Genomic DNA, 14,506 nt, shown 5'->3' with positions numbered 1-14,506 from the left:
AGGTAACGCGGTATGCAGTCCAAGGTTCGATCATTGTTCAAGACCTCGATGTAACTTTTGTTTGCACATGCACAGCCATTCGCTTCACCAGTTGAAGACTAAAATTGATAAACGCTGTAAGTGCCACAATAATTCAAACACAGTTTTCCACGTTAGACTGTGCAATGTGCCATGCTTTATAATGTGGTAAACGTGAAATGTGGCTGGTTGCCCTCTAAGTAGTTCAAAGGGCGTGTAAAGAGGTCACTAGTGTGCACGTTCTTACGGGCTGATGTGCGGAACGATGCGATTTCCCAACACTTTCGCTTTTGGCACTTACAACGTTTACCACTTTTAGTACTCAGTTCATTTTACTTTTAACGGTTTTTTTCACATATGTGATTACATTGTACTTTTCAAATTTGTATTTTTCTTTATTTTAACGAAATTGGTCTTCTCACTATATTTTTTCCTGTAGTATACATTTTAATTCTTTTTCTTTTTAATTGTAATATTGTGTATATGTAATATGTCATCACAAACTGCTGTATTAGGCATGTACGCTGTTTTTCAGCATTAAAATAAAATAAATCAAATCAAGTAAATTCATCATCATCGTCGCGATGAACACAAAAGGTAATAACTGAAATAGAGAAAGAAATAGTTACATGAAATTCCTTTTCATCAATTCTTCTTCACACTCATCTTTGTGAATAAATTACAGAGAAATATGATGTTAAGAAACTAAAATTTATAAATACAGACAGATATTTATATTTCCCTTGTTTTATTGTTAGCGAAAAGACAACATAATGAAAATATATTTTAGCACACCTAATTTTCAATTTTAATTTATGTACAAATAAACATTATATAGAATGACAAAATTGTGTCACACATTTACAAACTTGGTATACACACATGGTTCAGCAGTTGTTAAATTGAATTGCGTTCATGTTACAGTTGAGCAAATGATTAACGGAATTTCACTTCCTGTTTCGTTCCACTATTTTCAGCCACGTGCCTCCCTTCTCTGCCTAGAAAAATGTTTTCGGATCGTACTCGAAGGGAACTTTGGTCCTCTAGAAGCGTTTGAACTCATACCTCGACATAGGAGACACCAGGCACACTTTGGTCTGCATCAAACCGAAACGCAAGCCTGTCAAAGTAAACAAACATACTGGTTATTTACACCACTGGATGTAAATTTTACTCCCCTCCCCCATAATACCTACCCACCAAAGTATCAACAATACAGCAATCTTTCTTTGTAAGCCTCTTTCAAGTTTAAAAACAATATTTTCATTTTAAAACTCTTACATAATGAGTAGTTGAAGGAAAATTTAATTTAAGTATTTCAGATGAAAGAGGCATGAATTAATTCATAACAGAAATACACGACAATTTTGAACATTGCAATCAAAAGGGAAAAGTAATCGAAGTATAAAGAAACGCTAGAAGTTAGCATTTATCAATGGAGACAAGACAGGCACCGTGGCATCATGGCCGTATGTGAGAGGGTATACCAGAGGTGGGTTTAACTGGTCCAAATCATTTACATTGGTTTAGTAAAAATTTGGATGATCAAAACACTACATTGGTTGAAAAGGTTTTGAGAGTTATATTAATATTACACACACACACACATCCCTTCCCCCACACACGATTAATTAAGTAGGTTTTTAAAAAGATATGCCAAACTCGAACAAATCTAAATGTAAAAACAATATTGTTACGGTTAATATAATTAATGTATATCAAGCTAATATTTATAACCAAATTGTTTAATTAGGAAACTTCAAATTGCTTATTATTAGGAAGTAAATAGTAGCAATTAAATTTTTACTATTAGAATTGATCCATACGTGGGCTGCAATGAGTTGAGCCTCATCCATTACTTCTGTATACATACGGCCATGACTAAAACTCATAGTGGTCATTGACGCTTTGTATTACAAAATTCAGTTTAAGTGACTTTAATTAGCAGTAAAAGTTGCTTGTTCTTGTATCACAATTAAGTTTTAACGTAGTTTTTACACAGTTTCTTATGGCCAGAAAGAAAACATGGTTCAATGTAGTGAGCTTTGAGAGATAGACGAGGGGAGAGTGAAACCAAATGACAGGTTTCATGAAAAGAGACAACAAATGTGGAACAAGTGCGTAAAACTATAAGGAGAAAGAAAGATACATGTACGGGTGGGCGAAAAGTCCCTTTACATGTTAATAGCATAGTACAGTTAGACATGTAGATAAACATTGTTATGAATACAAAAACAGTATATTTTTTACTATTGTTGAGCAGATTGACTCTTTATTATTAGTTATTAACATTATTGTTGTTCTGTTACAGATTGTTGAAATAAGAATTTCCCGCCATAAGCTGAGTTCTATGCATGTCACGTTCACTTCGGTTAGTGTGGGAAGGAAGTGGCAGAAGAACGTGGTCCACTGCATTCAGTCGAGAGAGTGAAACCATGGCGGATACAAGTGCTTTCACTGTTGAGGAGCGTTTGGTGGCTTCTGTGTGGGTTCACGAACGCCAGAACACAAAGAAGACAATGACAGAGAATTTGAGGGACTTTGCTGTGCGGTTTGGAAAACCACCGCCATCACGAACAACGTTATTCGCATGGGAGAAGAAACCCTTTGCGACGGGAAGTGCTCTCGATGCACCACGTAGCGGAAAGCCTACGACTCGCACCGAAACTTGTGCTGCTGTGGCTGAATCAAATGAACGATCGCCGATGAAGTCAACCCGTAAGCGGTCTGCAGAAGTAGGCATCCCGCGATCGACTATGCGAGACCACGTGCGGAAAGACTTGAGCGTTTCATGTTTTCGGCCATCCTCCGTGAATGAGTTGAGTGATCGTGACTTGGAACAACGTGTGCATGCATGTGAAATGCTGCTCGCAGGCTTCCCGCATGCAAATGATAAAGAAAACGTTATGTTCTCTGACGAGTGTGCGATTTATCGTAGCTCACGAAATCGTAACGTCTTTTTTTGGGCAAAAGACAATCCGCACTTTTATGAGGAAATCGAGTGCTATCCGCCGCATGTTATGATTTAGGCAGGGATAACGGCAGACCATCTGCTTGTACCATATTTCTTTGATGGTCCTGTGAACCAGCACAGCTATCTTCACATGATTAACACGTGGTTGCTTCCAGAATTAACGGCAAGAGGAATAGCTGACATCGTTACACTTCAACAAGACTCCACCACATTTTGCTGTGAGTGTCCGCAAACGGCTAAATGAACTGTTTCCAAACCACTGGATTGGACGTGGATCACGAGACCTTTCAGCACCGTTGCCATGGACTCCACGAAGCCCAGACCTCACCACACCGGACAATGCACTATGGGGCATAATAAAAGAAGACGTTCGTAAACGACGATACGTGAAGCACGATCAACTGAAAGACGGAGTTCGCATGGCATTTTAAAGGACCATGCCTGATATGCTGCAGCGGATGCACACAAGAACATGGCGACGCATCAACCTTTGCATCGAACATGGAGGAGTGCACACTGACGTTGTTGATCAATGAACCTTGAACCTTTGTAACAATAAATGTTAATGTTAATCAGACATTGTTTATTCAAAATAAATGTTGAAATTTAAAAAAAATATACTGTTTTGTATTCATGTTTATCTACATGTCTAACTGTACTATGCTATTAACATGTAAAGGGACTTTTCGCCCACCCTGTATAATAGTATACTGCATTGTACTACTTCTTCTTCTTGAGGCCTGCTCTACAACTTCATACAACTTCATGTATTGAAAGTTTTGGCCTTCTCAACATCATCTCTCCACTTTTCCTTATCCTGGATGTTCTTCGTCCAATTATTTACTTTCATGTCTTTCCATCGTTTCTTTGGCATGCCTAAGGCTCGTGTCCCAAGTTGTTTCCATTTACTGTATATATATTTCTCTTACTACTCTTTCATCAAATATTCTATTTACGTGCCCTTTGTGTCTTTAGTGATTTTATGTAATTTACGATGTTTTAATTCCTGATTACTGTATTGTACAGAATGTCTAAAAGTAAGGAATTCTTGTAATATCTATTAAGGTGCTGATTGTCAACTGATTTAATTATGAAGAAATTGAATCTTTGCATAGAGAAGAATTGATGACAATGATGCAAATATTTTCTGTCATTCGAGCAGATACAGAACGTTATAAATTTGCAAAAAGGTACACTAAAGACAAGACAAATAGAACAAGTCGAAATAGAAAGACACATAGAGAAAAGCAATGCTCGACAATTTCAAACAGTGCAATGAAAAGGGAAAAGCAATCAAAGTACATAGCAAACACTGAAGTTGGGAATTATCAATAGAGAAAAGGCAGACGCCAACAAGTGTAACAGTCTCCTTGAAATGTTCAACCGTTTAGTAACTGCACGTAAAATCCAAACCTACCAATGCAGATCCTCGATCCGTCTCCAAAAGGCAGGAAGGTTCGGTCAAAACTCTTCCTCTTATTGTCTTCGTCGAACCGTTTCAGGGTTCCGGTAAAACTTTTGATCATGGTGAATGGCGCAGATTGGGATCTGCAAACTCGTGCCTGGTTCTATAGCCACACCGGAATCTGGGATCTTGTAAGTCTTTGTACACACGCGGTCAGCGAGTCCAAACGGAGGATATTTTCTCATGCCTTCTGGAAAGAAAAAGCAGAGTAAAATTTACTTTTTCTTTTCGATTTAAAAACAACCTAATTTGTATTAATTTTCAAGTACAGAAAACAAAATGAAACAATGATGAGAGAGGTGTGTGCTCACTGTTTATTCAAAACCTGGCTCAAGACATTCATAATTTATATTTTTACTAAAAAACTCTCTCTCTCTCTCTCTGCCCCCCCACACACACACACTAACACACGTACAGTGTACACACACATACACAATATTAGCAAAGAGGATTACCTGTTACAACCTTATCAAGATACTCCATATCTTGCATCACGGTCTGATAGATTACATTCCCTTCACTCTTGGCTAAGACTTGGTTCACTTCTTCCTGCAAGCGTTTCTGAATGTCTGGGTTCACAGCCAGTTCGTAGAGGATGAAGCTGAGCAGGGTGGACGAGGCCTCGTAGCCTTCGATGAAGAAGATTAACGCTTGGGCTACAAAGTCATCATCGGTGAGCTCTGGGAATCAGAGAGAACGTTCACAACAAAGCCCCAGAAGAATATGAAATTTCCAAACAATTCAAGATAAATTGTTGAAGAGATTTTCTCCATATCAACCAGAGTTCAACAGAGCTTTCAAGGACTAACTTCGTCTTCTTCAGGAATGAAAGTTTAAACTTCAAGATGAGAATGACTTTAGTTGAATATGCTCGGAAGCATATTCAAATCTATAAGCCGAGAAAATCCCTTCCTAAATCTAGGTAAGGAAGATTTCCTATGGTATGGTGGTATCTCTGTCGCCTTGCAATCCAAGGATATCGGGTTTGATCCTCGGTAGAAGTGCGTAGTTGTTAGGATCCCCATTTAGACTGTACGTCCATTCACGATTATCTTATATGTGCATAATGTGAACTTGAACAAACATTGAACAAATCCAGATATTTAATGGGAGTCTTGGATGTTCATAGATGTAATGTTGATGTTAGATGAACAGACAACTGACGTGTAACATAAAACATCAAAAGAAAATGAACATGGAAACTGGTATGGGAAAAATGTCTGCAAGGAAATGGGACATCGTGCGATACGATAGCCTAGTAAAGATTTGAGTAGCGCAAGAGATATCTGAAGCTTACGGTATGAAAGTCAGACCTGATTTAAAAATCAGGAATTGAATATATCTTTTCACATTCATAGAATAACTTATTCACAACCATACCGTGCTCTCTGAGATGTTGGAACGACTTAAGGCCACCTACCGATTTCATTGCTCGTTCCTTCATTAAGAAGGTAGTTATGTTCTGTTTCCTGTTCATCATCCTCCACATTCTCCTTCCTTTTCAGCTGGAGAAGGAGTTGCAAGAAATCTGGTGTGAAGATATCATTTTTCTCCTTGTAATCCGTCGTGTCATTCACGGCATTAGGGAAGAATTCTGCAACGTCCTTGGGTACCAGTGATACCTTGAACCACTTTGCGAGCTTAGGGATCGCCACGAGACTGAATATTTTAATACTTTGGAGTAGATTGGGTGGATCTAGGGCCTTCTTTCCCATCTTCCTGAACTCTGCATCATGATCCTTCAGGGAGTTTACCTGAAATCCAAACGCACACGTGAATATGATGTCAGTTGTATACTTTGCGAAGATGTCCTTCACCTCGATATCCTCCTGGTTCTTCGCAGGATTCTCAAGATATTTAACCAGGTCATCACCACAGTCTACAATGAACTGATAACCTCAATATGCTGACCAAGGCAGAAATTTATTTTATTTTATTATAAAACACAAACTAAACGTAACGTTTCAACCTTCTAGCAAGGTCTTCCTCAGACTCTTCACCAAGTACAAATGTAACAAGGTACAAAACAGGACGATGTATATACACAAACATTACTCCCCTCCAGACTATTAGAAAGTTGTTCTGGAACATTCTAGCAGGTGGCTTTCCCTTGTCAACTGTACTTTCACCTAAAGGGCTAAACATATTTTCTTCCATCTAGAATGTGGTTGGACTCTTTATCTCACGATCTTCTTCCTTCATTCTTCTTCCTTCTTCTATCCTCTTTCTGTCTTGTCCTTTACACTCTTTCTAACACCTTCTTCCATTCTTTGTTTATCTTCAGTCCCCCATTCCAGTTCGTTGTGTCTTCTTCACCTTTCTTCTCTATTTCCTTGGCCTCCTTCCATTTTCTCACTAGTATTCTCTTCGCCCTTCCTATCTGCTTAGCCTCATCACACTCTATGTCATGTCCTGTTTCTCTCGTGTGTTTAATATTTCTCTCTCTCTTAAGTCGTACATCTTCCCTATGTTTCAACCTGTCTTTCAGCCTCTTTTTCGTTTCTCCTATGTACACACTCTGACATTCTTTACATTTCACTTCGTAGATAATCCCTTCCTCTTCCTCTTCTCTGTTTTCCTTATTCTTGTTTGCATTCTTCGCTATTGTTAAGATGCTTCTCCCTCCCTTCCTGTAAGTTTTAATGCCCGCTTTCCTAAGCACTTTGCGTATCTTTTCTTTGCTCTTCCCCATACTCCTTATTCCAAACCTCCTATCTGTTTCTTTCTCTTCCTCTTTTTCTTTCTCTTCCAATTCTCACCTGCCACTTTTATTCCTTCTTCTGTTTATGTCCAGTCTATCCTCCTTCTCATAGCCATTTTTTCCAGCTGTTTCCATAGGTTATTTATTTTGCCTTCTTTTTCACATTCTTTCGTGCATATTTTCTTGATTCTGTCCTCCATATTCTTTATAAAATTTATTTTTGTCACCTCACTTACATCACTTCTTTTGTGGCAGAATAAACCCTGCTGCACAATTTTTCTGATGCCAAGCGGTTTCAATTTCTTGTCTCCTCCCTTAAGCTACCTAGATATATTGATGAAAAGGAAGTCAGCTTGACTCTCATGTGCATCCACCTCTGTCCCCTTAACCTGATGAGAAATTTGCCATTTAGAGGATCAACTTCCTCGTCTCCAAACTGAACATGATCCACAAAGTGAGAGAAGTCCTTCACGAATATGGTTCCTATGAGATCTTGGTCTCTCAGAATCAGCATTGGCTTAAGGAATAGGAAAATTCCTCCGAACCTATGTCCCTCTAAAGATTTGTAGATATAGTTAAAATCTTGAACAAGAGATTTTCGTTGCAATAGGGATTGACGAACTGTTCCAAAGGGAAACGTTGGCTTGACATATGGTACCCCTCTCTTTTCCCAATGCTTGAAAACGTGCAGGGCATACAAGTAAAATAGTGTTGCTGCGCCGACAACAAATGCAACAATGTAAGCCAGAAGATGGTATAACATGCTTGAACCTCTTTTTAGGTCTCTTTATTTCTTGGAACACCAATCTCAAATAGGTTAATTATTTGATTGTATTGAATGATAATTTACAGTAAGTGAAACCGTTACAGAGAGATCTACTAGACAGTCTAAAAATAATAATGCAATGAAAGAGAACTGATAAAGTTTTACAGTTAAGAATGGTATACGTAGAAAAGGGTTGAGACTTTCTACGTTCTCGATCTTGTTTCGAGTTGTAAATGCCAATCTCGTTCTCGGTATCGTCTTGCCTTGTTGTCATCTCTGGTCTGGACATGCTTAGTATGAAGGACATTTACTACAATACATAATGGTATGAACTTAAGATAACATTTTGAAACGATATTGGGGTGTTATGTCTCCTTTCCATCAGGGTAGATCACCATGAAAAACTTTTTTCAGCCCAGACAATATTTGATCTTGACCCAAACCTGAAATATCAAAATTATTGACGATTTGTATGGTTTTGTATCACGCACACGTGGCCTTCGAGGCCCTATGTTTACCATATCGAGTATTTTGTGTCTCGCAATGCATAAAGAAAGTCATAAGGTACCTTTCATAAAGAGGAACGAAGCAGCAGGGTAAAAACAGCCGAGGAAATAGAAATACATGACGTTTCGAGTGTTGCTGGTTCCCTATCTTCCATGATTATACTGCTTCTCCTCTAGATGCCTCTCGCACACAACGACAGGACCAATGGTAGGCACCAACGTGACGAAGTCATCACTATGCCATCGGGGAGGCCTAGAAAGGGACTCTTTCTGATTATAGTGCCATGATTCTCAAATAGCTATACAAAATGGAACACAAAGGTTACTTTTTTGCTATCATCAACCAATCAGATTGCGCAATTCACTGCCAACAACCCATCGACTTGATATGGCGCTTTCTAACTTCTGCACGGGCAAAGTTGTGAAATGTTTTTTTGGAATACCAGAGGTTAAGACAGGGATCGCCAAGCCGTCGATCGCGAGCTACCGAATGTTTGCATAAAGCATACACAGTATACCCACAAATACTAACTCTCTAGCCTTCTTAAACCCGAAGGTTTATGGCTGCAGCAACACAAGCCTTCCATCTATCCCTATCCTGGGCAAGATCAATCCAATCTTTTCTAATTTTTAACGATTTCCTTTTGGTTCATCTCAACGTTATCCCTCCATCTGTGTCTTGGCCTTCCTACAAGTCTCTTAACGCCAGGTTTCCCAACAAGAATCCTGTAAACTCTTCTTTCCTCTTCCATTCGTGCCACATGACCTGTTCACCTAAGTCTTCTTGATTTAATTATTCCAACAATATATCCCACAAATTGAGACATACGGGAACTAATATTAATATCTCATCAAGTGGTTTAGAATTAAGATTTCTAAAGTCACTGAACTAAGCAATATAAAAATGAACAAAATATGGTAGCAATGTCTATCCCAGTAACACAAACTTTTCCACTTCTAACGCAGAATACTAGGATTAGTATTCAAATATCTAACTGATCAGAATATTCAGCCCTGTAACTAACACTTAGCTCAGTATTATAATCTTCTGATTTAATAAAATAATTCTTCTAGAAACTGCAAATTAAGCTTCATGGTTACACATTAATACAATGTTATACTTTTTGAACTTCATTTGCTAAAATCAACAAGAATTATAAAAAAAACAAAAGAAGAAGAAAATGTACATACTGCTCAATTGGCAGTTTCAGCCCATAATTGTGTTTCTTATTATAACACAGTCTTTCAATTAAAAATAAAAACAAGATACATATAAAATATAAACTCAAGTATTAAATTATTTGATAAAATTTTGCTCGTCTAAACGTTCCCCCTTCCCAGAGAAAATTTTCGAATTAGTCTTACAACTCTTCTTGGGTTTGGACAATTGAGAAAATTTTGCATAGATCCGAACATTAACAGTAATTAGCAATAAAAAAATACGTACATATTCTACACATTTAAGGACATGTTTTCAATAATTCATTCCTTTTTCTTTGGCGCACTTAAACAATTTTAAATTGTGCATGCTTTGTTTCTGCATTTCTATTGGAGAACTAATAGTTGATAGTAGCACCTGGTTGTTCTTAACTTTCAACTAACTAACTAACTATATCTCTAGCCTTCTTAAACCAGAAGGTTCATGGCTGCAGCAACATACGCCTTCCATCTGTCCCTATCTTGAGCAAGATCTATATACTCTTTTCCATCCCTACCGATTTCCTTTAGGTCTATCTGAACGTTGTCCCTCCATCTTCGTCTTGGCCTTCCTACAGGTCTCTTGCCATCAGGTTTCCCAACAAGAATCCTGTAAACTCCTCTTTCCTCTCCCATTCGTGCCACATGGCCTGCCCACCTATGTCTTCTCGATTTAATTATTGTGATAATATCTGGACATGAATACAAATTATGTACATGTACTTCTAAATGATGTAACCTTCTCCACTCACCTGTCTCCTCATCCCTTTTAGGTCCAGATATTTTCCTAAGGATCTTAGTTTGAAATAATTCCAATTTGTGTTCCTCTTTCAATGTAAGGGACCAAGTTTCACACGCATATAATACTACAGGCAAAATTACTGTTTTGTATATTTTAACTTTTAGTATGCTAGATACTAAAGGAGAAGACAAAAGTTTATGAAGAGAGAAGTAACATGCATTTCCTGAATTAAGCCTACTTTTTATTTCCTCTTTAATATAATTCTCACTTGTTAATGTTACTCCTAAGTATTTGAATTTGGAAACTGGTTCAAACGAGTTGTTATCAATAATTAGATTTTGATTATTACCTAACACTTGGTTTCGACCTGTAAGCATATATTTAGTTTTATATAATCCCCTAATAAGTCTACATCATCTGCATATGCTAAAAACTGAGTCACACCATTTACAGGGTGGCGACAGACCTGGAAAACCGGGAAAAGTCAGGGAATTTGAGGTGTCAAAAAAAGTCAGGGAAATGTCAGGGAATTTCGTCTTTTTTTTTTTTTTTTTTTAATATCGAACTCTGCACGGGAACAGGAAATCTCGTTCGTAAGTTTCAGCCTCAACTTTTAGGCCCCTTTTATGCACACCACGGCGCCAGAAACCAGTGATGGCAGGAGGATAGAGAGAGAGAGAGAGAGAGAGAGAGAGAGAGAGAGAGAGAGATAGATTCTCTCGCCCGGGCTTCTCGGCGGGAATTTTAAATTCGAACACTCTTTAAGGAAAATTGTTATAACTCGGGCACTATGGGAGCAATCTACTTCGGATAACTTTTGTTTTGCAGCTAAAACATCAGAGCATGCAACCATGTACAATTCAGAACGCCGAACCGAGGAATGGGGGTTTGGGGGGCGCGACCCCAGAATTTCCATGGAAAAAAAACATAAAAGTCTGGAGTTTCCTCCTCTTCTCCCACTATTTTGGGGAGAAGGCGCGAACTTTAGTATTCTTTTCAAAGACTGGAAATTTGTCAAGAGAGTGAAACATGTTTCATGTTCTTGGGTGGCATACAACTTGAATAATAAGCCAAAATGTGATTATTATTTTTTTTACGAAAAATAGGTAATTTGCATTTTTGGAGGAAAATTGTTATGGGAGCAATCTACTTCGGATAAGTTTTGTTTTGCAGCTAAAACATCATAGCATGCAACCGTGTACAATTCAGAACATAGGACCGAGGAAGCGGGCTTGGGGGGCACGACCCCCGAATTTCAATGGATAAAACATAAAACTTTGGAGTTTGCCCCTTCTTCGTCCGCTATTTTGGGGAGAGGGCGCAAACTTTAGTATTCTTTTCAAAGAATGGACATTTCTAAAGAGAACGTAACATGTTTCACGTTCTTGGGTGCCATACAAGTTGAATAATAAGCCAAAATGTGATTTTTTTGAACGAAAAATAGGTAATTTGCATTTTTGGAGGTAAATTGTTATAACTCGGGCACTATGGGAGCAATTTACTTCGGGTAAGTTTTGTTTTGCAGCTAAAACATCAGAGCATGCAACAGTACAATTCAGAACGCCGAACCGAAGAAGGGGGTTTGGGGGCGCGACCCCCGAATTTCAATGGAAAAACTATAAAAATTAGGAGTTTGCCCCTTCTTCTCCCGCTATTTGGGGGAGAATGGACGTTTCCAAAAAGATGGAAACATTTCATGGTCCTGGGTGCCATAAAAGTTGAATAGTAAACCAAAATGTGAAACTCTGTTCGGAAATGTGGCATGGATATGTTGCGGGGAGAGGGGGGAGGTTGGTCCTCAATATGAATTTCCCAGGCTTGCTCCAGACCTGTGTCAGAGTTTCCACCCAAACATAAGAGTATGAAGTTCCTAAAAGCATATTTATTTCGTAATCAGCACCATGATACCATATGGTATCATCGGGCCAGTACGACCTTACTCTGATGATACCATATGGTATCATCGGGGGAGTAAAGGTTAAGCCTCTAAATATTACGTGGAAAATGCATTGAATTATAATTTTTTTCTTGTCCGTATAGGAGTAGTAAGGGAACTTGTCAACAGATGGAGGGGATAAGAGCGGGTGGCGCCGTCCGATAGTTGTCGGACGTCGTAGTAAGGCATTTTCTTGGGCAAACTGAAGGAACATTGAAACAAATAGGTTCCATTGATACATACGATTTTTGTCGAATATCGCCACCCGACAAAGTATCTCACTACAACATGCGACAGAAATTGCATTGACTGCAACATCCAACAAAAATTTCATGCATGAACAAGAAGAGCTTTAGACTGCAAATATGCTGCTGGAATTTATTACTCTTCTGGCTCACTTCACCTTATTTAATGTAGCAGTGCTTACGAAGGTCTTCTTTCATCATCCTGACGTATTACTGGTTTCGCACAAGTTAACATACTTTTACAATGACATTACACAATTCTTAGATATCAAGAAGAATCCAACCAAACGGAATATGCAAGGTGACTTGTAATTAGATGTATTCCCTGAAAGGGGTTAAAGTAGAGACAATTCGCAATAAATTTGACCATATGTTACCCCGTCCGAAAATTAGTAGTTTTCGAGATAATCGAATTTCAATTGTTTCTTTAAAAAATGACAATTCTCCACATAAAAGGATGAATTGAGAAAAAACTGCTCATTGTATGCCACTTATTTCAGCGTTTTCTGATAGCTAACAAATAAGTGGTTCGTTAAAAAAAAGTTTTTCCCAAATAACAATCACATGTAAGTAACGGGTGGGTCTAAACTTACAAGTGATGATAAAAAAATGCACTCTTAGTTTACTTGGCAACGTATTAATAACAAAAATGGTATGACACGAAGCGTACAAATTACTTAAATTACTTCCTTGTTACATCTGCTATCCAACAAGGTACAAATGTTGCTAACATTCACATTTGTGTACAAGAAATAATACTTCATTCATCTTCATGTTGATGGAATCAATGAACAATACAATTAAAGAACATTACACGTCTTGCTCAAAGTGGGCACCTCCATTACGAATGCAGGTACACAGTTTTTACGGACATTTGGTCACTTAACTCGTGATGTGATGGTGTCTTTGATGTGTTGACCAGCTGTTAAGATCCTCTCCCTGAGCTCTTTTTGGGAGTTTACCGGTGTCTTGTCATGTGGCTCCAAGTGTAAAAGTCGCAAGGCGTGTGAAATCGGGGGATCGAGCCGGCCAGGGAATCGGACCGCCTCGGCCAATCCATTTCTTTGGATAATTTTCATTCAGCCACTGTCGCACGCCCAGGCAGAAGAAGTATGGATGGGCGTAACCAACAATCATCATTTGATCGAGCCATTTTTCCTGCCCCAAATCTTAAATGGCATCACTTATGAACATTTTTTGAGGAACGGGATGGCAATGTTGTTGGAGGATGTGCCTCTAGCTACAAGACGTGACATGATTTATCAGCATGATGACTGCCCAGCTCGATCCCGCGATCGATTTGACGCTTTGCGACTTTTACATTTGGAGCCACGTGACAAGACACCGGTAAACTCGCAAGAAGAGCTCAGGGAGAGTCTATCAGAAAATGCTGAAATAAGTGGCATACAATGAGCAGTTTTTTCTCAATTCATCTTTTTATGTGGAAAATTGTCATTAAAAAAATAAAAAAAACAATTGAAATTCGATTATCTCGAAAACTACTAATTTTCGAACGGGGTATCATATGGTCAAATTTATTGCAAATTGTCTCTACTTTAACCCCTTTCAGGGAATACATCTAATTGCCAGTCACCCTGTATATTGAATACTATCACGAAAAAGTGAAACATAAATCTGCATTGGTGAACATTATAAAAATTGGCAAGTGCATGCTCCCAATCTCAAATTTACTGCAACACTAGTATTGCAATGAAATTAACGCCACTCTCTGTCCTGTCTGTTAGTAGGGACATTGATTTTTCGAAAACGCCAAAACCGTGAAAAATGGTAATTGCTGTGAAGTTATGTTTACGAATGTGCAGTGATGTCTGGACACATTTTTCGCCCGATAGAAATATCGAAATAATGCGTATTTGGCATAAAATGCGAATTGTTGGCGTTTTTAGCGATTGTTTTTAAAGAAATGTCCTAAAACAATGAAAAATTCCGTGAAAT

At 38.3% G+C, this 14,506-nt stretch overlaps 1 protein-coding gene across 1 annotated transcript; it reads right to left on the bottom strand.

Moving 5' to 3' along the window:
• Window positions 1–4,468: 4,468 nt before the first annotated feature.
• Window positions 4,469–7,672, bottom strand: LOC145996340 (cytochrome P450 9e2-like). The gene is made up of 4 exons (XM_083132771.1): window positions 7,483–7,672; window positions 5,878–6,336; window positions 4,913–5,137; window positions 4,469–4,647 (listed from the first exon to the last, which is right to left on the bottom strand). The coding sequence occupies exons 1-4, from the start codon at window positions 7,670–7,672 to the stop codon at window positions 4,469–4,471; spliced, it is 1,053 nt and encodes a 350-aa protein (XP_082988897.1).
• Between the last annotated feature and the right edge of the window lie 6,834 nt (window positions 7,673–14,506).

This window comes from Lepisma saccharinum, chromosome 12, assembly GCF_977018435.1.
Source record: "Lepisma saccharinum chromosome 12, izLepSacc3.1, whole genome shotgun sequence".
Classification (NCBI taxonomy): Eukaryota; Metazoa; Arthropoda; class Insecta; order Zygentoma; family Lepismatidae; genus Lepisma; species Lepisma saccharinum.
This window is presented reverse-complemented; position numbering and strand designations above follow the sequence as displayed.

What these genes read in the sequence shown, in the direction of transcription:
- LOC145996340 (XM_083132771.1), bottom strand. Translation starts at nt 7,672, where the DNA reads ATGCTGATTCTGAGAGACCAAGATCTCATAGGAACCATATTCGTGAAG. An exon ending in CTTTTCATCAATATATCTAG is followed by an intron (nt 6,337 to 7,482) that starts GTAGCTTAAGGG and finishes AGTTCATTGTAG; the next exon opens with ACTGTGGTGATGACCTGGTT. An exon ending in AGGAACGAGCAATGAAATCG is followed by an intron (nt 5,138 to 5,877) that starts GTAGGTGGCCTT and finishes TCTGATTCCCAG; the next exon opens with AGCTCACCGATGATGACTTT.